Raw genomic sequence first — 26,869 nt, 5'->3', positions numbered from 1 at the left:
GACCACGGAACAGTTAATATGTCCCAGATTTAACGTAAAGATAAACTAACTCCACAGCACAGTTCGTCGGCGACAGGCATTAGGCATTTTCTGCTCTCCTATCGATTCAGAGCGACAGCCTCTACAGGGGAATCTTTCGTAGTGATGAATTTTTCTCGGACAAATTGCCATCTCTTTCAATGTGGAGAGAGTTAGTGCTCCTGCGGCGCTTTCGTTTTTGTTTTGTTTTGGTTTTCTTTAATCAATTATCTCTCTGTCACATACCTATATTTTCACGTCTGGAAAGCATTTCTACAATTTTGACGCTGATAACCTTATTTGAAGGGATACTTTAATCTCTAGGGTATATTTTATTAATCAGCCCCTTCCTCAGACTTTGTGACGAAGCAGCTCTTAAAAAGAAGGATAAATTTGCATTTTAGAAATAGGTAAAATGCGATAGTGGAAACGGTTACGTCTCCTAAATGGCAGCTATTTCCTTTTTAGATTACGATCAGAAATCTCAGCTGTGCCACTCGACGGCCCGAACAGGACCTCGGAGGCTGTAACACAGGCGAATCACACTACGAATTTCTCTCTCTCTGTTGCCCAAAACAGCGAAGTGAAGCTGAGATCCTGTTTCCCGAAACAGTGAAATTTGCCCCGTGATTTTTTACAGAAAAATTATTTTTATTCCGTTTCCTTCAACGGAGCATGTCACCCCATTTAGTTCTGCGAAAAGAAAGAGGAAAAAAACCATCTCCCAATAAGAGAAAAAAAAGAAAGAAAACAACAAAAATCTCAATAGTTTTTTCATTTCACTGGACATGCAAAGAAAAGAATATCTGGTTCCAAATCTGTAACAGTTTTACTCACTGGAAAAATACTAAAGGATTTTCCCGGTAACTATTCTATGCACCTGAATATGATTATTATTAAAGTTTCTGCGGCGGGATGCATCGATGTTCATACAAGGTTCAGTTTAATTCTCTTTTTATTGCAGCTTCAGCGCCTAATGGGCTGGGTTTGAATGGGGCTACGGATGCTGCACTGAAACCCCTCTGCATCCCGTATTTGAGTAACAACGCGATGAATCTCCGAGTGTAACAGCTGAATAATGCTAATAATTACTAATCCCTAACAGCAAGAAAGGGCACAACGTCATTTTTTGTTTTTTTTTAAGTCCGACCGGTTTTCCCGAGTGAAGCGCAGCGCCCCGGGAGGGTCCCCCCTTCCCTCTGCCTTTCGGAGGGAGCTGGGGCTCCCGGCCAGCCCGCGCTCCGCGGGGGGGATACGAAGGGGGGAAGGGGGGGGGTGTTTCTCATTAGCGTGTATTGCGGGGTGCATCGGCCGGGGGGGCGGGGCTGCTTCAGCCTGGGCGCGGGGCGCGGCGGGGCCGGGGGCGGGACGGCGGGGCCGCCCCTTCACCCCCCCCTCTCCCGGCCGCCGCGGCGGGGGCCCCCTGGTAGGACGGCGGGGCCGGGGCGGCGGGGCCGGGGCCGGGGCGGCGCTGATTGGGCTGCGGGCGGCCGGGCCGTCGGAGCCCCCGCCCCGCGGCTCCGCCCGGCCCCCGCCGCCGCAGTGACACTAATGAGCGAGTTCTTCCCACCGGTCTCCTGCCTGGACGTGCTGACAGATCAAGGCAACAAATTTCAATTACAAGCCCTAATTTGTGTCCGCAGAGCGTTTGTTACCCATGTCAGTCCTGCCTGGCCCATCAGACGGGGCAGAACGTGGAGGAGGAGGAGGAGGAGGAGGGGGAGAGAAGGAGCGCATCTGCAGAAAGGAATAGATTTTTTTTTCTCTCTAAAAAAAAAAAAGCCAAACCAACCCAACCCCCCCCCCCCCAAAAAAAAAAAAAAAAAAACAACCAACAACCAAACTTGGCTGATAACTCGGATTTAAAAAGAAAGGCGAGGAAAAGCCCTAGCCCCTTGCCTGCGCGGTCGGGAGGACGGGAGGGCGGCCGGCGCGGCGGGCCGGGCGGGTGCCGGTGCCGGCGGCCGCGGCGCGCCTGGATGCGCGGGCTGTAGGGGGGCGGGCATGGCCGACAAGCGGCGGTCCTCGCCCGGCACCACCATGAGCCTCAAGGCTCACGCCTTCTCCGTGGAGGCGCTCATCGGGGCCGAGAAGCAGCAGCAGCAGCAGCAGCAGCCGCCGCGGCAGCCCAAGCGGCGGAAACTGGGCGGCGAGGACGAGGCGGCGGAGGACGAAGGGGGCAGCGGCTGCTGCGCCAAGAGCTCCCCCGCCGCCGCCGTTGCCGCCGGCGGCAGGACCTGCGGCGACATGGAGCTGGGCTGCGCCGCCCGCGCCACCGCCGGTGAGTGCCGCCCCGCCGCTCGCCGGGACTGCCGGGCAGGAGGGAGGGAGGGAGGGAGGGAGAGGCCCGCTCGCTCCCCGCCCGGCCGTCGGCTGCCCCCTTCCCCACCCGCAGCCGGCGCTCTCTTTCCCCGTCGTTCCTCCCGTCTTCCCGCACTGCATGGGCACCCCTTAACCACCCCCCCACGGCCCGCGCCTCCCCGCCGGCGCTGCCGGTTGAAGCCCGCGACGCTCCCCGGGTCCCCGGCCGGCGGGGCGGCGCGGAGCAGCAACAGCTGCGGGCTCGCTTCCGAGGAGGGGGAAAGCGCTCTTACGGTACGTACGTGTACGCGTGCTGCTAGCAGTGTACCCGCGACTCCGCGCGTGTGTTAATACAGCACGTACACGTACATACGCGCGTGTCTAACTCGGGGCGTGCGGCCGGCGGTGCCCCCCGCGCTGCGGGGGCTGCAGGCCGCGGCCGGCGGCGGCCACGCGAAACGCGCCCAAGCGAAACGCGCCGCCGGTCCCGCACCACGGACCTGCCGCCGCCCGCTTCGGCCCGGCCCGGGAGTGCCCCCCGCCCGGCCCGGCCCGGCGCTGGCGGCGGCTGGTCCCGGGACTCGGCGTCGGGGAGCCCCGCACGCCGCCCGGCCTTCGGGTCGCCCCCCCGTCCCGGCGCGCAAGGCCGCGGCCTGGGCCCGGGCTGAGGGAGCCCCGCCGGCCGCGGAGTCCGCGCTGCCCCCGGCCCCTCTCGCTTCCCCCGCTCTCCGCTCTCTCCGCAGGCGGCTGCGAGGAGGGCTTCCCGCCGGCCTCCCCCCCCGCCTCCCCCGGCGGCTCCCCCGAGGGCTCGGGGCCCGGCTCGCCGCTGCCCACGCCGCAGGCGCCGCGGGTGGAGCTGCAGGGCGCCGAGCTCTGGAAGCGCTTCCACGAGATCGGCACCGAGATGATCATCACCAAGGCGGGAAGGTAACGGGCTCCCGCCGGGCCGCCACCCCGGCTCTCCGCCCGCGGCGGGCGGGCACATCAAAGCGGGCAAAAACCGGGGGAGCACCCCCACACCCCCCAGATTTACGAGACAGGTAGATGGCGATAATTTTAGGTGGGCACGGGAGCATGTGGCGTTTCGGGTTTCCTGTTCATTAGGGCGAGCGAGGTCTGGGCGCGCCGTGTCCTTCGGAGGGGAAACTTCCCCTTTCCAGTGGATACACATGGTAAAAACCTGGGTAGTATAAAAGTATCTGAACTTATTAGAAATTACAAAAACATATTTTATTGAATCCATATGCTACCTTCTACATTTTCAGAGAGGCTTTATTAATGATTGAAACGCAGTCTTAAACAGCACAAAGCAACATTTGTCTTAAGAGAGTCCAGTCGGGGATTTTCTGTTTTATCTTACAGGTGCACTGAAATAACAGCGAAAACTAGTTAACCGCAGTCAGGTTTACCCTCCTGCTTATTCAGAAATAACGGAGATAGGATTTTTCTTCCCAGTAACGACTTTTAATTGATTTATAGATTATTTTTTAAATTATTATTATTTAGAACAGCAGTAAATACTGAATAAACTGGAATAGCTTTCAGGTTTATAAACCGCAGCAAAGTACCTTTCATTAGCTTGCAGTCAGTTGGTCACTAGGACGTGGATTTGTTAGTGGTGTTTTTTTTTTTTCCCTTGACTTCAGGAATGAACTTTCTTGATAAAAGGCATACCAAATGTGAGCTACGAAGTGCATTTTTGCGTTAAAACCGCCGCATCGGTTATTTACTCCGTTTTCTCCGCAGAAGGATCTAAATCATGAACGTTTGTTTGGTTTTTTTTTCGTTTTGGTTTTTTTTTTTTTTTTTAGAAATTACCTCGTAGATTTGTTTCTGCTTTCAATAAAGAAGTTTTACTATACCTTTCAAAGACAGAGTAGCTCTTGCACTTCACCTTTAGTAAGTTGCAGACAGGAAGTCCCGTCTCAATAAAGACCATATTGTTGGGTTACAGCATGGCACGTTGGCTTTTATAACTGCATCCTTGCGGTGTTACAATTGTATCACCGTGTATTTAGCTTTCTCATTTGCTGCTACAGAAATGATATACCATTTGCTGCTGTCAGTTGAAACCTCAGTGGCAATTTGCATTTCTGTAAGTATTGCTCTCCCTGGGTGGAGGTGGTGTTTGCACATCTCCAGAAATACATTTCTACCTAATATCTCAAACGGGCTTTAAATGATTGTACTGCTAAAGTCAGGTCTCAAAACCAAATGATTTACTGTCTAACAATAAAGTTGAAATGATGTGGTAATAGCTGTACTCCCAAAGCATATCCCAAAACATACGAAGCATTGTTCGAGTAAATGCACTTTAGAAATCTGTTTTGACATATCGAATGGGCCATTTCATGGCTATGTAACTATAATCGTCCAAAAGGACTATGTAGGCTAAAAGGAGGAACGAGAAAAATCCCACGAACCGGTTACTTTTCCTAAACAACCGTTCTCGAGTCTGTTTCATATTAAACATGACCTCTCTCTTTCCATGTTCAGGCGGATGTTTCCCGCAATGAGAGTGAAGATCTCAGGTTTAGACCCACATCAGCAGTATTACATTGCTATGGATATTGTGCCAGTGGATAACAAAAGATACAGGTATGATGACTTTAAGGCAAAAAACATGATGCAAGCTGTAGGGAGCTTGGCTATTGGAAGAAAACATTAACACTATATAAATTAGCAGAAGGTCGTGTTTAACTCTCCTTCAGATTCCTATTTCCATCCCAGTGCATTTAAAAAAAAAATTGTGTCAAGTATGCAAAACCAACTAAAATTTCTGTTGAACCTCTTTCTATGTTTGCCTTATGTTGTGTATCTACTGCAGGCAGATGCTGAGGTTTTGGCTTTCAGAGAATGCCGTTCTAGCGTGGTCAGGAAATGTTACCGTATTTTATTCCTCATCATGTCAGTGGGAGTTATTTCCTATTAACAAATAAATATGAAAATGCACATTCTTCTAGTGCTAAATGGCATTAGCATTAATAACAATAGCATTGATGTCCAATTTAATGGCATATAAACTTTCTTGGTCATGCTTCAAACTGATGATGTAACTTTAAACTGTTTATCACTTAGATATTTGGTTGCTTAGATTCACAAAGAGTAGTGTTTCTAATTACTGTTTCTTAAAGAATTAATGGCTTTATTGTCTGAAGAATAACATGAGGAGCAAAAGTAGTTGTTCTTCAAACATTTAAGAGTAGGGATTCCATTCTTGCTGTTTCAAGGTAGTCGTGTTTCGAGGGAGCTACTTGTACTCTGCTGAAACCACTGGTCTTGTAGAAATGCTTGCAGGATTGGGCCCACAGCAGTTATTATTCTGAGTTGTAGATGTTTTGTAGGTCTTGCTTTACAGATGCGATCCCATGCTTTGTAGTAGCCAGGAGGAGCCTGGCCAAGTAGTTCAGTGGAGGCAGGATCAAGTCCTTACCAATTGCTGGTTTGATTTTCAACCCTATACTTAGCATAATGTAGGGAAAACCACTGCAGATTTAACTGTAGAACTAGGAATATTCCAGACTAAGACTAAAAGGTTTGTTCTGCAGGAATGCCGCCTTGTTTCCTAAGCAGGCACTGCCCTGTGGTTTTTCGTGTCCTTACTTCATTGACTGCAATTTTGTCCTTTTCGTGCGGTGTATAAGACATTTCTTAGGACCATTTTAGATTTTGTGCTTTTCAACAAGGTGCCGATAGCAGTGCTGAGGATGTCCAGTGCATACAGTTAGGGGAGGCTTTCATGACTGTACCGTAGAGAAAAAATGCTTTTTTTCTTTGGACCAGTGCAGTGCAGCTCAAATGAAAGCCCTTTTCTCGCTTTGCGTTGCACGTGTACATTTAGTTAGCAGCCTAAGCATATCATTCCTAGAAGTTCTGAGCAATTCCTTAATTCATAGAGAAAGTGAGGTAATTATTCCAAATTGAATAAAAATGTTAATACTAAAAATTAAAAACAGTTATATTGAATATAAGTTGTTTAAAACTCATTTAAAATAAGTAACAGTCATAATGAACTGCACTGTCTGTCCAGTGTGGTATGTGATGCCCAGATAACTGAAGTAACTTAAAAGTTGCGTGAAGGGCAGTATTAGCTGGCACACTTAAATTTCACTAATCATGTACTAGTACCATGCCTTTAACCTTCCTGCTAAATATTGTTTCACGTTTTACTTGATTCCACTTTTTGTTCTCAGTTGTGCAATCTATGATTTTTTTTTTACTGCTGACTGTTGTTGTAACTTTGGCCGTTCATGTGGCTTTACAAACTGTCTTGCAGATCTTTAGATGTGAAAGATAGAACAGCAGTCACATACAGAGCCTAGTCTTTAGCTGTCATAGCAGATAGCAAAACTAAATGAAAATGAAGGAAACTATAGCTAGGTCTAGATTTCTAGCAAAATGGGACCTTGTAAATATTTGGAAGCTAAAGCTGTTGCTCAAAATATTTTATGTGTATTAATGGCTTTATTTACTTTCATAAGGAAAGCATGTATTTCGTATAAACCAACAAATATAAAATAAATGAAAAACATTACAACGGTTGACTGTGTGATCTGGGGTTGAGAATTTGCCTCCAGAAGGGAATTTCACCACCATTCTAGATCTTAGCTTTACAGCTTGATATGAATTGTAAGGAGCGATGTGTGTATTTGATCATTTTGTTTTCATTTCCATTTCCGTTGTTTGTCTTTTTCTAATAGGGAACTGAATTGTACAAAGAAATGATAAAGTCACTCTTGTTTTTATTTAAAAATATATCTGAATTATTGGAATTTTACTGTACTTGAAAAAAATACCTTGAAGTTTTTAAATAGTTCGTTTTAAATCGCTCTGTGAAGTATCTGCCTTCAAAATAAGTTTTCTACCAAAGCAGGCACTATTTTTAATAGAAAACGACTTTGTCAAGGTTGGCCTATCAGATTAAATACGGGCTCTGTTTTTTCATTTTTAAGCCTTTCTGCAATACTATTGAAGAAAACTAGTATGAGCTTACAGAACTAGCAAAAGCGTAGTTTGACATAGTTTCATTATTTTTCCCAATCATAATGTTCTTTCCCTTCATTAGCCTTATTTATAGACTCTTATATTAGACTCAACATGTTAAGTATTCCAAATATGGAATTACTAATCAATTTGATGAATGAAGGACTAGATTCTTCCCTGTTTTCTGATGCCTGTTCAGAGCAGAGCTGTAGCAATCAATGAACTGACACCCGCTTGAAGCTCAGTGTGGGGCCTAGTGTTCAGGCTGTTACTGATTTTTAAGAAGATTAAGGTTAAATCAGAGCATGGATTGTAACCATACTTTTTCAGATACTGGAACTATGTTTTGAAACAAAAAAAAAAGCTTTTATTTATTGTCCTTCAATGTTTTGTTAATTGGTGGGTTCTTGCTGTATGTATGGGCCCTACTTCTTAAATACTGAATGGGTCTGATAAATTATTTCGGGTTTTGTGGTTAAAGGTAATTTATTTTCTTTTTATAGATATGTTTATCATAGCTCCAAGTGGATGGTGGCTGGTAATGCTGACTCCCCGGTACCGCCTCGTGTTTATATTCACCCCGATTCACCTGCCTCCGGGGAGACGTGGATGAGACAAGTGATCAGCTTTGACAAACTGAAGCTTACCAATAATGAGCTGGACGATCAAGGGCATGTGAGTACTTGCTCTTTTGTGGTATTATATGTAGGCGCATTGCTCGGTCCTAAAAGACTGACGTACAGCTTCAGGGTGCCAGAAATAGGCTTGACTTTTCAAAGCTGTTTTGGAACTTTACTGTCCAGATCTAAAATCTGCTTACTTTCTGCTCCGATAATTAACTGCTTATTAGAGCCTGCTGTTTTACTCCCCCCTCAAAAACAGAACTCCTTCTGCAAAGTAAGACTTTACAAGGCTAAATTGCCTAATATGAAGGGGCAGAATTGCTCTCATGTTTTCCCACCGAGTGTGTTACTTGCAACTTTTGCTCCGATCAAAAAGGACGCTTAAATTCACAAGTGGCTAGAAGAAACATTAATAGTGTGTAATAACTTCATGTGAATAAAAGTACACTTAACTATTTTCTTAACCTAAACATTTGTGTGAAATCCCATGAGGTGTTAATAATTGCAGTCAAAAACGAACAACATGGGAGCTGGGTTTGCTCCGATAATGATTTATTACATACCTTATGAAGCAAGACCCTTTCACAGCTGAGGCTCATTACTTCTGAAAAAACTGGCGAAGACGTATGCAGTATGAGTGTTCTGTTTGCAAGTTCTAAATTGTTTAGTTATGACATTATCTAATGTGACAAAATGTGTTATGTTAATATTTCCTTTTCTCTTCAAAACTGTTGAAACATGACAGATGTAAGCCAGTATCTTTCCAGCAATCCCTAAAATAGCTTTACTTGACACCTTAGGAAATAATTAAAAAATGACAATTGTTTTTAGTCAGGGTGAAGTCTTTAATTTTGCAAAATTTTATAATAAATGGCAAATGTTGGCTTCCTTGCAGAAGGAGCATTGAGTTCCAAGTGGTAGAGTTTTAAGATGTTGGAGGCAAGTTTTGAGACAGGATGTGGATTCCATTGTCTTTAGTGTAGCCTGATTTTTTTTTTTTTTAACCAGGATACTTTCTCCTTCATGGAAGGGAGTGAAAGAAAATGTACCTGGCACAGAATACAACAATATTACATGCAGTCTTTCAGTATAGTTACAACTTTGTGATGTTAAGCCAGGTATTTTGTCAATACATAGTCCAAGTTTAAGTATGAGATTTCCCCCCCCGTTTATGTTTGCAAGGGAGATTAACATGAGAGTCTGGTCAAATTGTGCAAGAGCTACAGCTTTTATGTTACGGAGGCAGGAATACATGAGACTGGCTGGACTGAGCTAGTGAATGTGATAACAAAGACAAAAAGCCTCCTTTTCATGTAATACTGTTCGTAATTTTATTGCTGTCTTCCTTAAAAAGAACGTGGGGCTTTTCACAGCTCTTAAGTTAGCAGCAGTGCTTTTCTTTAGGCTTGTAAGAAAGACATTTTATATCGCTTCTTTCCGGAATTACAGTTGTGGAGTTTGATTTGACAGTGTCCGTTTGAGTTAAGGTTAGCACACGTAGTTCCCTTAGTTTCCCCAGCATTCATGTATTTGTGACTCTTCTTGAGTGGGAATTGCTTTCTCTGAGTCCTGAGTCTATTGTAAGGGCTTTAAAAAGTGAAGCGGATGCAAATGGGTAAAATGTCGCTTTTCCAACGGAGCAAGCTGGCTGGTTTTTGTACTCCCTCGTTTCAGAGGGGCGGTGTGTAAGTGCTGCAGTCACCCGTGCACTTGCAGTTACACTGCCCTGTGATAAAATCTTGGCTATGTAGAGAATTGTATTGCTGTATTTTTCCATCCCAGATCTTAACTTTGTTTTTATTCTGAACTGAAACCTGTGTAGTGTACACAGCACGCCATTATTCATAATGTGGGGGGATATAAATTTTCTGATCTTTAGTTAAGTGTTTTGATTTGGAAACTAGTGAAGCAAAGCCCTAGTATGGTGATTTGAGACACATTGAACTGATTCAGAGCTATGGTAGCGCCCCTCCTCCCCAAAATGGAAATTTAAGTATTAAAATAAAAGGACAAAAGAAGGATGACTGTAAAATAATTTTGTATTTCTCAAATCTGGGAAATTGCAAACATGTCATTCATAATTACCAGAAAAGGCAAAAGCAGAAAGCAGAAAAGTGTCTCTTCCAATGGGTACATTTTTTTCTTTTAAAGCTATGGTAGTGTGGAATGCTGTATTGAAAAAGCTATGTAGCCTCTGAATGCCTCCAGCAATAATGGAAAACGAATAATCATATTTTGTGATGAATATAAAAACCAATTGTTTCTCATAAGCAGGAAGGAACCATTTTTCTCAAGAGGGTACCAGGGGAGGGATGGGGGATTAGAAGAGCTAGGGGTCGAGGCTGTACTGTCCCTCGAATATTTGTTTATACATCAGGTGTTCTGACTCTCACACCCCTGTATGGGAAGTGGGATATATTTTAGATTATTAGAAAGTTAGAGATCAGAGAAACCTTGGTGGGGTCTCTACACTATGCCATGATTCCTCCAATAGTTCAAGAAGTGTCGAGCTTTGTTCTTTGGGTCTGCTTTCTGTGCTGTCTGGTTCTGGGGCTTTAATCCCTGTCAAAATCATTCCTTTATTCTTCCCCTACTGCTCAGAGGTGTAAGATTTTGCAGAATATTTGTGTTAAAATCCCAGGGCTAGGTTTTGATCTTGCAGGCGTTGAGGTAGGGAGCTCCATAAGATCAACCCGGAGCCCTTGTACCTATTCCAGAGTATTAACTCTGAGTCAGTGAGAGAAGTGACCTTTGTTCATGGGAATGGGGACAGTATTTGCAAACAGATGCTAAATATTCCTGTGCAGTATTTATACTGTGGTTCAGGCAGTAGTTCATGGCAGCCTGCTCCCTTTGCATTGTGTTGGCCTGGTATGAGCTTCTTGTGAAAGGAGATCAGCCATCTCTAAGACGACTTGCTCTGCTGCTCGAATGCTTTCTGGGCTCCTTGCTGCCTGCTGCTATTTTCATCAGTATTTTGAGTGGGAGTTTGTGACAACGTAATTTTATAGCACTGTTCTGCGGAGAGATTTTGAAGTACATCTGCACGTAGAATCCTCTGATACATGGGTTCCACTTGCAGGCTGAGAAGATCAAGCAGAATTTGTAAGGATATATTTTCCTTGTGTGTTTTTTGATCTCAGAATAGAGTCCCGGGATAAATTCCCTGCTTTGGAAAGACTCTGTGCTTATAGAGGCATTAAGGCCTGATGGCATCATTAAGACACATACTGTGACATTTGTGTCTTTCATCTGAGTTGTGATGGTAAGAAAAAAAAAAATTATATTTTGTAGTTGACACAGAAGTGCATAGTCTTGGCGCTCTTTGTTAATGCCTCTTGTCCCTCTCTCATCTGTGGAGTAAGTGCTGCATTGTAAAAGCAGTCTCTCCCTCCGGCTGGTTAGAGCTGGCTGATTTTTCTGTTTTGATGCAGTTTTTAATCTGAATTTCAGTAGAGGGGAAAAGTCAATATTTTTGATGCTATTTCTATGCTTTTCAACTGAGGGTTTTTTTGATGCAGAGGAACATCTTTTAACTTTTAGTGAAAATGAGGCTGTTAGCGTGTTAATTGTTCCTTGGTGGTTGGTTTTTTTTTTTCCCCATTTGAAAGTGGGGTGAGGCTGGAAGCGAAGGCGGACTGTTACTCTGCCCAGACTTGGCTCCAAGTAGCAAGCTCTGCTTACAGTCAGTGGGTAGTTATATGCTCTTGTCACAAGGAAAAGCTGGGAAACATCAGCGTTTGCACTTGCGATTTTTGTCTTTGTGAGGAGGGAATCCATGCTTCTTGGCCCCACACACTTCCCTGACTGAAGAAAGCCTGAATGCATGAGCTTTGCAAGGAGGATGAAAGAGGATTTTTGACAAAAACAGTGGCAAGGTGAAGAGCGTGTTAGTGGTGGGGAGGTGACTGTGTTGTTTGTGCACCACCAAGCTGCCGGTGGATTGGCATCTCCCCCGTGAAAGAATATCGGGCTCTTGCTTGTTCTGGCTGTGATGGTTGTGCCACAATGGTGCCCAGGCTCATGGTCAGCTCTGAGGCCCCATCATGGCAGCATCTCCCAAAAGGCATATTGCAAAGGTAATACCAGATTTGTGTGTCTGCAGGTGCTTTGGCTGCCCTTGCTCCGCCAGGCTGTTGCCTTGCTCTGCTGCCTGCCTGCAGTGTCTTCCATCTGATAATGATGTCTTGACAGCTGCTGTGGTCAAACTGTAATTTTACCTCTGGCAGGAGAGGTTTATTCCCCACAAAGTGTTTTGGTCTTTCCCTGTGAGGGATTTGTAGAGAGAGGAAGACTCTTTAACTGAGTTGAAAGTTTCCCAGTAATCCCAGTTTGTGTTTGGCATTTGGTGGGACTTGTTCTGGTTGGGGGTTTTTATTGTTGGCTTTTAACGGTGTGAAAGGAAAGATGATGCTTCTGCGGATAAGCTGTTAGATCCCGTTTGTGCTGTTAAATGTGCAAGCACAGCAAAATGAAAAGCTAGAATCTCCTTTTGCTTAACTTTTTCTTCACAGTAGCTTTAGGTGATGCTAAGCAGTTTTTCTCCTTCTATGTCCTATCTTCATACTGTTGCTCTTTAATTCATCAGGGCTCTGCAGTTACATGTTATTTATTTAGAATTCAGAGTCCTGATCATTAACAAATAATCTCGTTGTACAAGGCAGTACAAAATCCAGAAGAAAAGATTTCTTGCTATGGATTTGCTAGTCATCTAACAGTGTGTCAGTGCAGGAAGTTTCAGTATAGCACAGAGCCAATCCACATTGCTCTTAAAAGATGACAAGGATAGCAGTAATAGCCACTGCGATAAGGAGTGGGAGGTGTTCATCTCTCTGCTGCTGTGACTTTGCTTGTTCTGATACATGAGCAGAGCTGTTTGTGGCTGCCTGGGTTATCACTGCATACAGTCAAGTCTGCCGTGTAGGCAAGTGGTAGTTTGCACCGCAGAGCTGATGAGGTAAAGTAATTGGGGTGGGAGCAGAACGTGGCACGCTCAGTGGCACCCAGGCAAATGGCAAGACACAGAATAGTGATGAGTTTGAACAGTGGAACAGAGCTTAAGATCATTATTTTTCTGTTGCACCAGTACCTCCCTGGTATCACTGGGTGTTCACAGGAAAACAGGGTCAGGAATGTGCTGTCCTCTCTACATTTTCATTTTGTAGATCTTTGCCAGAAGAGAACTGAAAGGAGTGTTGTAAAAGAGAATACACATTTGCATGATAAAAATCTTGCTCTGTGCAAGATTCAGAAACTGGGAAAAGGCTTCATATGAGAACATCCATAGGGCACTCCCTGAGCAAATTAATTGGAGCTTGTGATGTCATTGTCAAAACCTTATTACAGGCTAATAAAACCCCTGATTATCCAGAAACTTGGCTTATCCAAAATGGGGTCATGTCATCTGGCCAGAACCAAGTGTATTAAACTAGCCAAACTCTAGTTTATCCAAATGAATGTAATGTCCTCTATGTCATTTGGATGAATGAACTTCCACGGTGTCTGGCATAGGGGCTCTGTCAAGTGCCTGAGCACATGCACATTCTGAGGCTACTCAAGGAGCAGGAAATTAAAAAGCTTCCCCTGAATGTTGATTAGGGGTTCCACAGGCCAGTTGCCATAGGACTATTTATTTATCGAGTTACTAATTTCTTAGGCCTTCCAACAACAATAGTTGAGCTTCCAATTATTTATGTTCTTGAAATCTTCTGTTTTAGTAGTGGTTAGCTGAAGTGGAGTTAAGTAGAGGGAAAATTCTGTATTTTAGATCTCTAAAATTTGGGAGCAATACCAAGAGGTTTTTTGTGTTTAATTTTATGCGCTATTAGTTCATATACTTTTTGTTTATACTTTATTCTTAACTGAGCATTTGTATGCTGGAAAAGGTTTGTATATTGGTATTATTTGTATGTATTATAAATCTAGGGTTATTAACACTTCAGAGTTTTGGATTTTGGTATTATTTTACTCTTTAAATTTTTGCTTCTTCAGAGTGTGAGTCTCAGCTTGTGTTCAAAACAAGGTGTTTCCAGCCTCCGGGATATCAGGAAAAAAAACTTCTCCAAGCATATCTCGAAGGTTCCAAAAACAAAAGGCAAATGCTGCTGCTGTCAATTCTGATAGATTAAATCCAGGCTCTAGTGGAAAAAAGTGACAAAACTTTCCTAATCCCAGTGGGACCAGGACTTCACTCCTGATATTTTTTTTTTTTTTTTTTTTTTTTTTTTTTTTTTGGGTCTCAATTGAGCCAGTCTCTGAATTTGGAGCTTGTGAGTCGTAATCTTTAAATGCTTAGGGTTGGCAATAACATAAATGCACAGGGATTAGACTACTGTAATAAGAACCTTCAGAGGTTAAAGAAAACATTTGATTTCCAGTAAAAGGCATGGTAAACACATACCATAATCTGTTCCAAAAAGCTATTAGTCCTGAAACAGCAGGGTGTCCTTTCTAATAAATGTTATCTTTTTCCTTTCATGACTGCATAGATTATCCTTCACTCTATGCACAAATACCAGCCTCGTGTCCACGTCATCCGAAAAGACTGTGGAGATGATCTGTCCCCGGTCAAGCCTATCCCTTCAGGAGAAGGGGTGAAGGCCTTCTCCTTTCCAGAGACAGTTTTCACTACTGTCACAGCGTACCAAAATCAACAGGTAACTTGGGCTTTCTGCTTAGCACTTTACAGGCTTTTCAGAGTAGACAGGGAAGTAAGAGATAGAAGAAAATCAGGTACTTTCATTATACCACTTATTAAAAAGCATCATCTAAACCCTTTTCGTATTACAAGTAGTTTTCACTAATAGTGCCTGGAGGCTACAGCTGAGACTTCAGGCCATGTGGCCTAGCTGCTGCATGTAAAAAGTCAGTTGTATTATGGAGATCACTCTGATTAGCATAGTCAACAGTGTCTTAATTATAAATATAGCATTGAAGCACAAGGCAAAGAGCAGTCTAATTTTTAAAGGTCTTTTTGTACCTTTAAGTGTAGATACATGTCTGTATAGAGTTTTTAAAGCACTTTTGTTCCTGACTCCAGTGATTTCAAAACTCCCAGGACCTTAACAAAGCAGCTGAGGTCTGAAGAAAGTTGCAGTCATTTTAATTAGCTGCATTGAGCATATATTATTATCCACAATTTATCTGGGTCCACACAGATTCAAAGTCAAAAGTAAACTACAGGTTGTGTGATTCCGGCTCTTATTACCACTTGTTTAAGTGGTAATAATTAAGTGGTAGTAGTTAAGTATACATAGTGACATCATAGTTAGTGTTGTGATATTTTATTAATTCCACTTAACTTACTAAGTTGTTATAATTTGTGAAACTATATATGCCCTGCTATCTTTACAAAGATAAGAACGGGAGAGCCATGTAAATACTGAAATACAATTATTCAGTGTGTATCCCATTTATTTAAATAAATTACAAGTATTTGGGGGTGGGGGTGGTGTTGCTGTTTTTTTTTATGGAGGATAATAGCCTAGAGATAATCTCTGTTTCACATTTCCTTCTTGACCCATCCAGAAGTAAAATTTAATTTAAATTTTATTGCAGTTAGGCAGCGTACTCTCTTAGGTGAAGAACGACATTTTCCAGAAGACTTTTTCTTAAGAATTCCAACCTGCCATTTGTTAGCATTAAATACCTATTAGCTTCTCTGGGGATTTGCAAAAATAATGATCAGAAGGCTGGCCCTTGTTTTGCTGTGTTTCAGGACAACAGTCAATGCAAACGTGAAGATGTTTCTACTCAACTGTCAACTTAATTCTGTCAAGATGAGTCATTTTGAGTGTTACTTAGCTGAATTTTCAGGTAATAATTTCTCTAATCGTATTTACAGATAACCCGTCTGAAGATTGATAGGAATCCATTCGCCAAAGGGTTTAGAGATTCGGGACGTAACAGGTAGGTGTTGGGGAAAGAGGTGGGCTTGTTACTCATTATGAAATCCATTTGTGAAGGCTGGTCGAGGGGAATACCTGTATTTACTGACAAATCAGTCTGAGGACTCGGACTCCTTGAGGAACCACCTAGGTTTCCCAATGATATTTTCCATGGTGGGCTCCACTTGGCTTGACTCATATACTCAAGTTCCCTTTTGGTGAAAGTGATGGCATACTGTGAAGGCTGCACATGGAATTAATGCATGCTCAGGTCTGTGATTTCAGGCTACTCCTGATACTCTTCTGGCTGGAGACACAAATTGCAGATACCAACGTCAAAATGTAAATCCAGGTTCTCTTGCGTGTAAGTGGCATTTAGTATGGATGAATGGCTTGTTGTTTTCTCTTGGAGGGAGAAACTAAGTTGCCTCATGCAGTAACCTTATGTTTAGTACACTTGTCCAGGAGGTGGGAGACCTGTGTTCAAGTGTCTCTTAGCCTAAGGAGTTTTAAATCCACTTACTAGGTGAATGCATTGAAACAGGTCTGGTTTCCACTTCTGTTGTGGTTGGTTGGATTGATTAATTGTTTGTTCTCTCTTGATCCTTGAATATTTCAAAATAACAACGAGGAATCTGAGTAGTGTAAAGTAGAGACTTATGTCTAGTCCCTGCTGCCAGTACTGATGAGGTACTTTATCCAAAGACTGTTTAATGCAAAATACTCAAGCCTGTTATGAATTGTATGTTAAACCATTTCAGCTAAAAAAAGCAGCATTTAATTGTGGTGCATATTATACATCAGTTCCAGTGACCACATGGTGTTTGGTGTCTACAGCTGCTATATTTACGACCTAGCCTTTCAGAGAAGGGAGCAGACTGTGCTGGTAGGAATGCTCAGAGAGTATCTTTTGGTAGCTGCTTTATTCAGCTTCTCTTTTAGCAGAGGCTGCAGCATTAAAGCCTGTTTTGCGCTTCCACCTGAGTTGCATAAATGCTGAGACTGGACAGCAAATGAGAGCAATTTTTGGAAGATGAACAGTTAGAGAAGGGGTGGGGTAGTTGTAAAGATTTATGGGAATTCACTGTAAGTATCTTTTCAGTTTGCACTCTGCATTTGCTGCTCTCTTAAAATTTTTGTCTTCTAGCAAGAAAAAATTGACCATGCTCCGTCCTGGGGCCTGGAAGGCATGCCCAAGGCAACGACATAAATAAGAGTTTTGTACTCCTTTGTAGCCTTCTAGTTTGAAATTAAGTGAACAGTAACTTCCAGATAAATGCAATGACTGAAGAAACAAAACGTGCTGTGTGTACTTGGAAAAGAAAAAACTTTCCATACATGTCCTGTTTGACAGCTCTCTATAGGCCATGTCTCTGCTATGCATGATATAAAATAAATACTAAGGAGCCTCCTAAGAAGTGTAAAATCCTGACTCCTCTAAAATTTCTGAGCTTAAGTGGAATTAGAATTTCTTCCATTGTGTTGTGTGAAACAAGGGAAGATGCCCTTGAAAATGGAGAAGAAAGAATTGTTCAGAAACCGCTTTTGAACTGGATTTCACATGGTGAGACAGCCCTGGTATTACCTGAGGACCATGTAGGTACAATGAGATTATTGCATCTGCAACCACGCAAATCCAGTTGTAGGACTGGGGATATGCAGAGAGGTTTTTGGTTTGGCTACTAGGAGTAAGTTTGGTTCAGGCATTAGAAAAAAAGCGGGATATTTTAATTGAAAGGCAATTATAGTTTATAGAAATGGTTAGGAGGCCAATCCTGTAGGAAGGGTCAGCCTCTGGGAAATGTTTCAGAACTGACTTTAGATGAGGTCTGAATGCTTCTACTGTAACAAACGCAGTCGTTACAGAAGTGACTCTGCAAACTGTTGTTCATGCAAATTGCTTTACTGAAGTCAGTATTGCTGTTTTTTTTGATAGGCTCGGTGGTATTGAGTAAGTGTGTTTGGGAATGCAGCTCAGACTTTTAGTTGAGGAAAATTTATTTTTTAATTTAAATTCCTTGTTTACTCAGTTGATTATTAATTTGCTCTGATGCTAAATATTAAAATTAAATGTTAAGATTCTGTTATCTTCATTGTTCTAGATGGTGTATTTATCACCAAGGCATTTTAGTCTGCAAGAAAAGTGTAAAAAAAAAAAAGAAAACCTGTGGTACCATTATATCCAACTTTTCATTATTGCTTTAATTATTGCAGCTATCTTACTCTGCACTGCTGCATGCTGTAATTCTGATTAATTAAAAATACTCCCTTTCAGGTCATTCCCGTTCAGTCCCACAGGCTATTTTACAGAAATCAGTAGCTTCACCTTTTAAAAGCATTCCCTGTGCATTTGCAAAGTGCAGCAGAATTTATGTGCTGAGAATAGTTTCATTCTTCAGTTAGGCCTTAAGTTTGACCCTATAAAAACTTTTACTCAGGAAAGGACCAGAATTTCTCCCTTTAAATACTTCAGGAAAAACATAACTGTTTTGTTAAATAAACTTGGCCATTTGATAGCGTAAATTAGGGTGGTGATAAAATGTGGAAATTGTTCGAAGGCATCTTGTATAAATTATCGCCTTGGCTACACTCCTCCAGGAGGTGGCTTTTATCTCTGCTTTAACTAGAAATGAAAATTCACTATTACTGCAGAAAATGAAAGCTATCTTTTTAGTCCAGGTTCAGCTAATAAATACTTTATAAATGTTTCCTGACATACATTTGTGATCCTGCTGGAAATGTAATGGGGAAGAAGCAGTATCAGAAGAACATGTTAGTAGCTTCAGATTGGGCTATTTGCATAATTCGAGTTTACAGAGCACTGCTGCTCAAAGGCAAGCACTTGTGAGCATCAGGCACACACCAAGTACATTTAACAGGACTTTGGGGCTCAGCAGCCAAAAGTAACAGCAAAATTATACTTCTGAGGTGCATTATTCATAAAATTATGTTGGAAAACAAATGAGCCTTCACCTTCAAGAAATAGAGATTCTTCTAAATACTGTCTGCCATGATTGTCTACCTCGTTATTTCTATTTTGTCACGACACTGTTGAAAGAAAATGACAGACTTTTAGTTTCTAAAGGCATTTTACTCAGCATGTAACCAAGACACAACATTGCTTTACACATTTTAGTAGCAAAAGAGCTGTACTCCCATGCCTTCCTCACGTTGTAAGTGCGATTTTCCAGTTCATCAGGAATGACTGGGAATTCTGTTTTAATAGTTGTCAGTGGATTACCTTTCTAGGCTGAAACAGGAGACCATCCTTCTGGCAGTTAGAGCAGTTGCTCTTAAGGAAATATCATACTAGGAAAACATTTAATGTCATTTTAGCCAAGCCCCCCCCCCAACCTTCCCCAAAAGGCCAAAACTATTGAAATAGAGAGCCAGACTTGCGGAATTGTGAAACTCTTTGCATGCTGCCAGCCCAGTGGCTGCAGATCACAGTGATCTCATGGATAAGGATGTAAGGCTCTTTTCTAAAAAGCAAAATGAACTTCAAAATAATCCTGAAATGTTACTAATTTTTATGTTTCTGAAGTAAAGTATCCAGAGACATGTGACAAAATACGGCTTGCTTTCATGACACTGTGATGTTTTTGTTTTAAACAGAATGGGACTGGAAGCTTTGGTAGAATCTTACGCGTTCTGGAGACCTTCCCTAAGGACGCTTACATTTGAAGACATACCTGGGATACCCAAACAAGGTAATGGTCTTCTTTGTGTTCTTTCAAAACAAAAATGTGTGAAGATAAAGCTTTGGCCATCACGCTTTACAAAGTTAGGTAAGTGTCACTTGGAGAGAAAAAGCAACCAACCAACCCCAGTGCAGGCCATCACATCTCATCACAGTTATTCTGAGTTAGAAAACTAATGCTAACTTAAACACTGTGGCAATAAAAATGTTATGTTGTAAAGAAAAATTAGATCTCATGTGGAGGAGAATTCCAGTTATTTAAAGATGGAATAACCTATTCCTTAGCATTATGCTTGGGCTAGATACACAAGGTAGAGAATATTTACAGATTGCTTCCATTGTACACATCCAAACTCCAACGTAGGAATTTCTTGTGTGTTTAAGAGGAAAAAAAAAGCGAATGAGAGAAGAAGTGTCCTCTTAAGTAATGAATAAAAAGTAGCAAGCTTAATTGAGTTTCTTCTTTGGAAAGCCTTCTTGATTCTTAAAGACCTAAAAGTTGTTCAGTAAAAGTCCCAAAGAACATTATCTTTATCCTAGAGCTGGAAAAAACAGACCTACTCTCCATTTTGTTTTTTCCTGCTTCCCAGTCCATAATCTCTTTGTTTCTGCTTTCCTCATTGAACAGGTAGTGATGTGAGGGAAAGAGATATTTAAATGGCCTGTTTGGACAGAGATAGGAGTCTCTGTACTCTTCTGAGTTCCTTTAATACCAAAGTACCCCAGTGCATATAGAAAACTTTTCAGCCTTTTCCCAGCTAAATTAGACATTTTGCTCCTGATTCTTCACATTTCCTGCTACCCAATTTACAAACATCCTACCTGCTTTCTTGATAATGTATTGCAAAGTCATTAAGCATCTTCAGAGCAAAAATCCAGAAAACATGGAAATAAATAGAAACCACTTTTGTCAACTTCTCCTTAGCCGTGTCCTTTGAGAAATCTTGATCGTCAGTGCTTCATATGGACAATTAAAAAGGAGTTTTTCTGACAAGTCATAGATACGTTGGGTGAGGATTGGCAGAATTTTGGGCAAAGCATGGGGGTGAGGTATGATCCCCTTAAAAAAATCCCTGTAATTAGACGTCAGCATCAGACCTGAAATACTTTGTCAGACCATGTAAGACCAAAAGGCAACTCACTATGAAGTTAACCTGTCTAGGAGACAGACCAGCTGTGTTGCCATGTTGGTATGTAGCAGCACTGTTTGAGAGCGGGGGAACTGCTGCCATGAACTTTGCACTGCCTTTTCTGTTCTTGTCTGAGGTTAAGGAGCTTGTTGAAGTTACTGTTGATGATGGGAACTGGGATCCTTGCAAAATCTTTAGTCGTCTATGCCTTGAGCAGTAGGGTGGTTTAGAAACTTGCGGAAAGACCCCATTAGAAATTTCTCCTGATTGTTATTTCTGGAAGCGCTCATCTTCATGTAACAGAGGCGCTGATGTAGATTGAAATAAAAGTAAGTATGCCTTACACCAGGATTGCTGGAATGTGGTGGTGTCTTATGGTGCTTTGAGCTTGTGGTGTCCTGTCAACAGAGCAAGAGGCAGCAGGCGGAGTTCACTAATAATGTATTTTTCTTTATACTAGCTCACCTATCATGAAAACCTGTTAGCTTATTGACAGCCTGTATCTCTTTGCAGCATCAAGCTGTTCGATTGTTAATGTTACTCACAAACAGGAGAGTCTTCCTTGTTAAGTACCTTTCACCTGGGAGACTGTGGAAGACCCAAATCAGTTTTTCTATACCCATTTTCTGGGGAGATGAAATCCTGTAAGAAAAGGGAGCATTTCTTGCAGCTGTGAGACTTTCAGTCTTGAGGAAAGTCTTCGCCTGTAGCAAGCAGTGTGTTTCCAGAAGCATTCAGCACTGGTGTTTGTCATATAAAAAGTTCTGATATCAATAAGTGAACGGTTTGCAGTTTGCTGCAAACCTAAACCTCCACCTACCCATTCAAGAAATGAAGCCGCCATGAACACTGATCAGCCTACACTTTTTGTGAAGTTGTTCTGAAGTTTTGTTCTCAATTTTTTTTTGGCTTGAAGTTGGAAGTTTTTTCTTCTGAAGATTGATTCTGAGGTTGTAAACTTTCCTGAAGCTGTTGAACTGTGTGAGCCTCTTACCATTTGAAATAAGGAGCCAGTTCCTTAGCTGGTGCTCTGACAGTGAGTCAGGCAGAGAGTGCTCGAAATGCATCCTGGAATGTAGCAAGCGCATAGACAACACAAAATTTGTCATTTTGAAGAAGGCTTCCTGTGATGTGGTACTTCCTTGGCTACGTCTTAGCTGCCTTGCAATTTCCTTCCAGTGTTAAATAAAGAGTAGTTAACCTTTTGGGCAGGAGCTCTAAATATTGAGTGATGGTTGCAGTTCTCCTTGGTCAGGTTGTTTCTTGAAAAGTATGCCCATGCCACACACCTCCTCCCCCACCCCCATGCACATATATACAATATATTTTGAATTAATTTGCATCGTGTTTCATGTCAAGGGTTATAAAAGACAAAGGTCTTGATCTGTCACCTAGGAAGTGAACCTTTCCCAACATGCTTCTTACACTGTAATATTCTCTTCTAGGAAATGCAGGTTCCTCTACTTTACTCCAGGGATCTGGGAGTGGAGTGCCATCTACCCACCCTCACCTTTTGCCGGGTTCCCCTTGCTCATCTCCAGCTTTCCACCTCAGTCCCAACACTAGCCAGCTCTGTAGCCTTGCTCCAGCTGATTACACAGCTTGTGCCCGCTCAGGCTTGACCCTGAACAGATACAGCACTTCCTTGGCTGAAACCTACAACAGGCTCACAAACCAAACCAGTGAGACATTTGCACCCCCGAGGACTCCCTCCTATGTCGGTGTGACGAGTAGCACAACTGTGAATATGTCTATGAGTGGCAATGATGGGGATGCATTCAGCTGCCCGCAGACTGGCTTATCTATGCAGATTTCAGGGATGTCTCCACAGCTCCAGTACATCATGCCATCCCCATCCAGCAATGCCTTTACCACTAACCAAACCCACCAAGGCTCCTACAACACGTTTAGACTGCACAGCCCCTGTGCGCTCTATGGATATAACTTTTCCACATCCCCTAAACTGGCTGCCAGTCCTGAGAAAATTGTTTCTTCCCAAGGAAGTTTCTTGGGGTCCTCGCCAAGTGGAACCATGACGGATCGGCAGATGTTGCCCCCCGTGGAAGGAGTGCACTTACTTAGCAGTGGGGGGCAGCAGAATTTCTTTGACTCTAGGACCCTAGGAAGCTTAACACTCTCGTCTTCTCAAGTGTCTGCACATATGGTTTGATGAAGCCTTTAAGTAAAAGTACAGTATGTTTGGTGTCTACAATGTATTTCTTTTGGAATATGAAAGGACACTCGATGTAGCTTGTAAAGTGTGTGTATATATAATATGAGAGGAAGTTTCACTGAATTTTTGATTTGCTTGTGGCCAGATTATTCTCCTATTTTGAGTTACACAGAGTTTGCTGCAGCACAGACTGCTTTAGTTTTCTGGTATAATACACTTAGTTGTACAACACGTTGGGACATATGCAACAAATTAAGTAAGACTTCCTCCCCTTTCCCCCTCCTTTGTTCTAACTCCTTTAAAGAATGAAATGACACTTGGAGTATTAAACAACACAAACAAGCCCACTTACATTTCCTATAGTACTAGTGAATTTTTTGAAAACATTCATAAAATGATAAGCTGATGCACCGAAGGTATTTTACAAGTTTCTTCTCTGTTATAAGGGATAGGAAGAGTATTTGGACTTTTAAGTGTTATGCATCAAGAATCCAGCCTAAAATAGAAGTTTAGGTAATGGATTATTTACGAAAGATTAGTTTGCCTTCTCATGATATGCTGGTTTTAGCTTATCAAGGGCACAGCATTCTCACTAGGAATTTTTTTTTTTCAGCATTAGTCTAGATTAATGATTAGGTACTTGAAGACAAATAATGCATATTCAAATTGTGGTGATAGTAATTTAAACCAACAGCAGAAGAAGCAGCATTCCTTGGTACAGAATGAACTTCAGGGTGCTTCATTTTTGTCGAAGGGCTTGATGCATTTTTTGCCTCCATAAATATTGCCTATAAGACATTTACTGGACAGTAGGATATTCTAATGTATCTTTGTTTTTATATTTTTACTTTTTTAAAGGAAAATGCAGGTTTGATTTAGGAAAAAAAAGCAAGCAGGATGAGAAATTCCATTATTGGTTTTACCTGTTTGTGTGTGTGTAATGGTTTGGGTGTGATTTTTTTTTTAATTAGGGCAAAAAGTCCTCCATCCTCAGTATCTCATAAATACATCACTTGTATCAATTAGGCAGATGACCCAGTTTGCCTGCAAGTGTTTCTGGAAGGAGAACTTCATTGTAGCTGCCTCCTTGCTGCTCTGTTTCTCAGACAGTTTATGCTCTGGAATTGGAGAGGTTCCCTTCCTTCCTAGCTCTAGTTTTAAATGGCACTTGTAAGAATGCAGGTCACAACCTGATCCTGAACAGGCTTCCCCAGAGTGACAAGGACACAGGGAGACACTTGTCATGGCAAAATTTCTGCCCTCATCTGCACCTGCACAACCCCAGTACACATCAGTCCTTCTGCAAAAGCTGCCTCTCAGCTGCCTGCCTGTCAGAGTGGAACAACAAAGGTTATGGAACAGATTTTAATGCTTGAGAGAATGGGTTGTCTTCAACAGTATGCTAAGAATCCTTTAAATTATGCAGGTGATGTAAAGGCATTATAAAGTGGGTACAAATGTAGTTGGAAATGCTTCTCTGGTCAGCATTGAAAGAATAAGGCCTTTCAGATTTTACGTTTTTCTCTGTTGTATTTTCTTTATGAAGGTGGATTGTTATGTTTCTCAAGAAAACTGTTTGTCTTTTCTGGCAAACAGTGGGCTTAATTACTCCCACTTCAAGAAAGACTGATTACAGCTAATATTTCTTCAGTGGGATGGAGATGATTAATGCAGAAACAGCCCTTTCGATATCTCCTCTTATTATTTGGGAATAGAAGAGAAACCACAGCAGTCTTTAAGCCTATGCCTGGAGAAGGCTTTATTTCTATTAGTTCCATACTTGTTTATGTTAAAGAAGACTTGTAGAAAGTTCTCATTCAAAGCAGGAAAGACAAGAGGATGCAGTTGAGATGTGGGCTTGCTTCTTTGCTGTCTCAAACTTCCCAAGTGACCTTGGGCAATTCACTCAGCCTTTTTATATCTAATTATTTTTTTCTTCTGTAAAATGTGATAATAGCGCTTCTCTGCCTCACAGGAAAGGGTGACAGTACATAGAAGATGAAGATCATCTTTACACCTACTGTACTGTGGACAGTACATTACAGATGAATGACTAGGTAGTGTTCATATATGAAGATAAGAAAGAACATTTGTGCACTTCAGGTCTGTTGCTAGTTTTGGCATTGCAGTGTCCTTTGAGGCAGACCTCCTAGCAAAGACATGCAATGCTAAAAACACTATTCAAAAACCTCACACTAATGATTTGTGACATGGTTCTAAGATGTGTAGAAGATGGACAAATTTTCAGTTATGTAAATTGTCATAACTCTATTGGTTCAAATTAACAAGAAACTTGTGTATAGTAATTCGTGCTCTAGCCAAAACTTTGAAATGTTGCAGCTGGACAAATCAGAAGAACAGTACAATTAATCTGTACTCAAAAAGGATAAAGATAATTATCCACATCATCTTAAGGGCTGTGACTAGGTAGAAATGTGGAAGAACTAAATCTTGCATGTTCCTACAAGGGAAAGAAAAAGGGTTGTGCATGGATGTTCATTGAGGTGTTCCTGGCAAGAGTATGTACTTTATCATCTGGGAATTTTTAAAAACTGGTCTCTTATTTTTCCTCACATTATTGTTATCATATAACCACACAGTATTGTTTGAAACATTTGTTCCTTAAAATTTGAATCGTATTGTAAATACTTACTGGTGTGTCATTGTGAAAAGACTAGCTTTTTATCAATATAGTAAATGCTATATGTGCATTATATCTATAATTATATATCTGTATTTTACAAAAATGCCACAGAAAATATATTAAAGTGTGTATTCAAACACTTCTTGCTACATTTGGAAAATTGAGGGGCTTGGGCCTTTTTTTTTCTCTACAACTTCAGCAAGACCAAAAGAAGTGACTCTAAGGTAAGCTCTGAAATTCAGAGAGTTAATACAACAAGCTGCAACAATCCAACGAATTCACAGTTCTTACATGGTTTAGTTTAACCAACTGCTGTTGAACCTGGCAGTAATTTGTATGCAGAGGTCATGACGTGTTGGGTACAAGAAGATGCTGAGGCTGGTAGCAGAACTGTGAGGTTTTTATGTGGGAAGAAGGGACTGAGCAGCTCGCTGGGCTCATTAGACAGTGATTAGCCAGTTTACTGGTCCCTCATAGCCCAGCTCATTGCCGCTGCCAAGACCAGTCCAGTTGCCCCCTATCAGCCAGATTTGGGAAGTCAACATTTCTATGTGACCAGGTGCTTGAGTGGGAGCTCGGTACCCTGCATATTTTCCTTGTGCTCTTACTTTGGCCATTCCCTCTCTGTTCTGCTTATTCTAAATGCAAAAATCCATAGATTCCTATGTCACAATTTGCAACCTATAAGCAGCTGGTTATACTGTTACTCAGCAACAAGCAACATTTATCCCCCTAAAAGTACTGTTATGCATAGTGGCCTTATTTCCTATTGTACTGCAGTAAATGATTCCATGTGATGTAGGGCACAGGGCCGGAAAATCTGATTACTTTAGAGACTAGAGTTTCATAGTCACTTAACACCAGCATTGTTGCAAATGACCAGAATTAGGGCAAGAGAAGTAGGCATGAAATGCTTGATCATAAATATCAGGCCTCAAGAGAGAATGAGAGCTTCTGTTTTTAATAAGAGAAGAAGCCTGTTTTGGAATAGCACAATCAAACTCTGAGAGCACTCATTTCTGCTTCAGTAGAGGACAACAGGAGAAACTAAAATCTTAGACACTGTTGGCATTAATGCCAGCAAGTCTATACCATGAGCAGTTCAACAGAAGGAACTTAAATCATCATGAGAAGTAGCCCAGAGTTTCTGTGGATATATTTTTTCCCGTAAAGGTAATATAGCTAATTAGTCTGTATTGAAGTGTGTTTAAAAAGGCTGAAGAGTAGCTGCTTGTAAAGGTTTATGTACCAACTTCACTTACAGGGTTACTATTTTGTTGCACTCTTCTCTCATGGCATTAATGTATTTTTAAGTTTACTTTGAAGTCCAATTTTTAATTTAATACCAGTAACTGCAATTTATCATAATAAGGTAATGGTTAGCCTTTGTGGGCTGATTGCACTTCAGCTG

At 41.9% G+C, this 26,869-nt stretch overlaps 1 protein-coding gene across 1 annotated transcript; it reads left to right on the top strand.

Annotated features, from left to right (window-relative positions):
* Positions 1 to 1,680: 1,680 nt before the first annotated feature.
* Positions 1,681 to 25,607, top strand: TBX18 (T-box transcription factor 18). Its single transcript, XM_074895980.1, has 8 exons — positions 1,681 to 2,299; positions 3,063 to 3,246; positions 4,816 to 4,917; positions 7,806 to 7,977; positions 14,414 to 14,581; positions 15,769 to 15,833; positions 19,427 to 19,521; positions 22,087 to 25,607. Exons 1-8 carry the CDS (start codon positions 2,023 to 2,025, stop codon positions 22,809 to 22,811), a joined length of 1,788 nt encoding a protein of 595 aa, XP_074752081.1. The 5' UTR covers positions 1,681 to 2,022; the 3' UTR covers positions 22,812 to 25,607.
* The last annotated feature ends 1,262 nt before the right edge of the window (positions 25,608 to 26,869 follow it).

This window comes from Athene noctua, chromosome 1 (assembly GCF_965140245.1).
Source record: "Athene noctua chromosome 1, bAthNoc1.hap1.1, whole genome shotgun sequence".
NCBI classification, from domain to species: Eukaryota; Metazoa; Chordata; class Aves; order Strigiformes; family Strigidae; genus Athene; species Athene noctua.
This window is presented reverse-complemented; position numbering and strand designations above follow the sequence as displayed.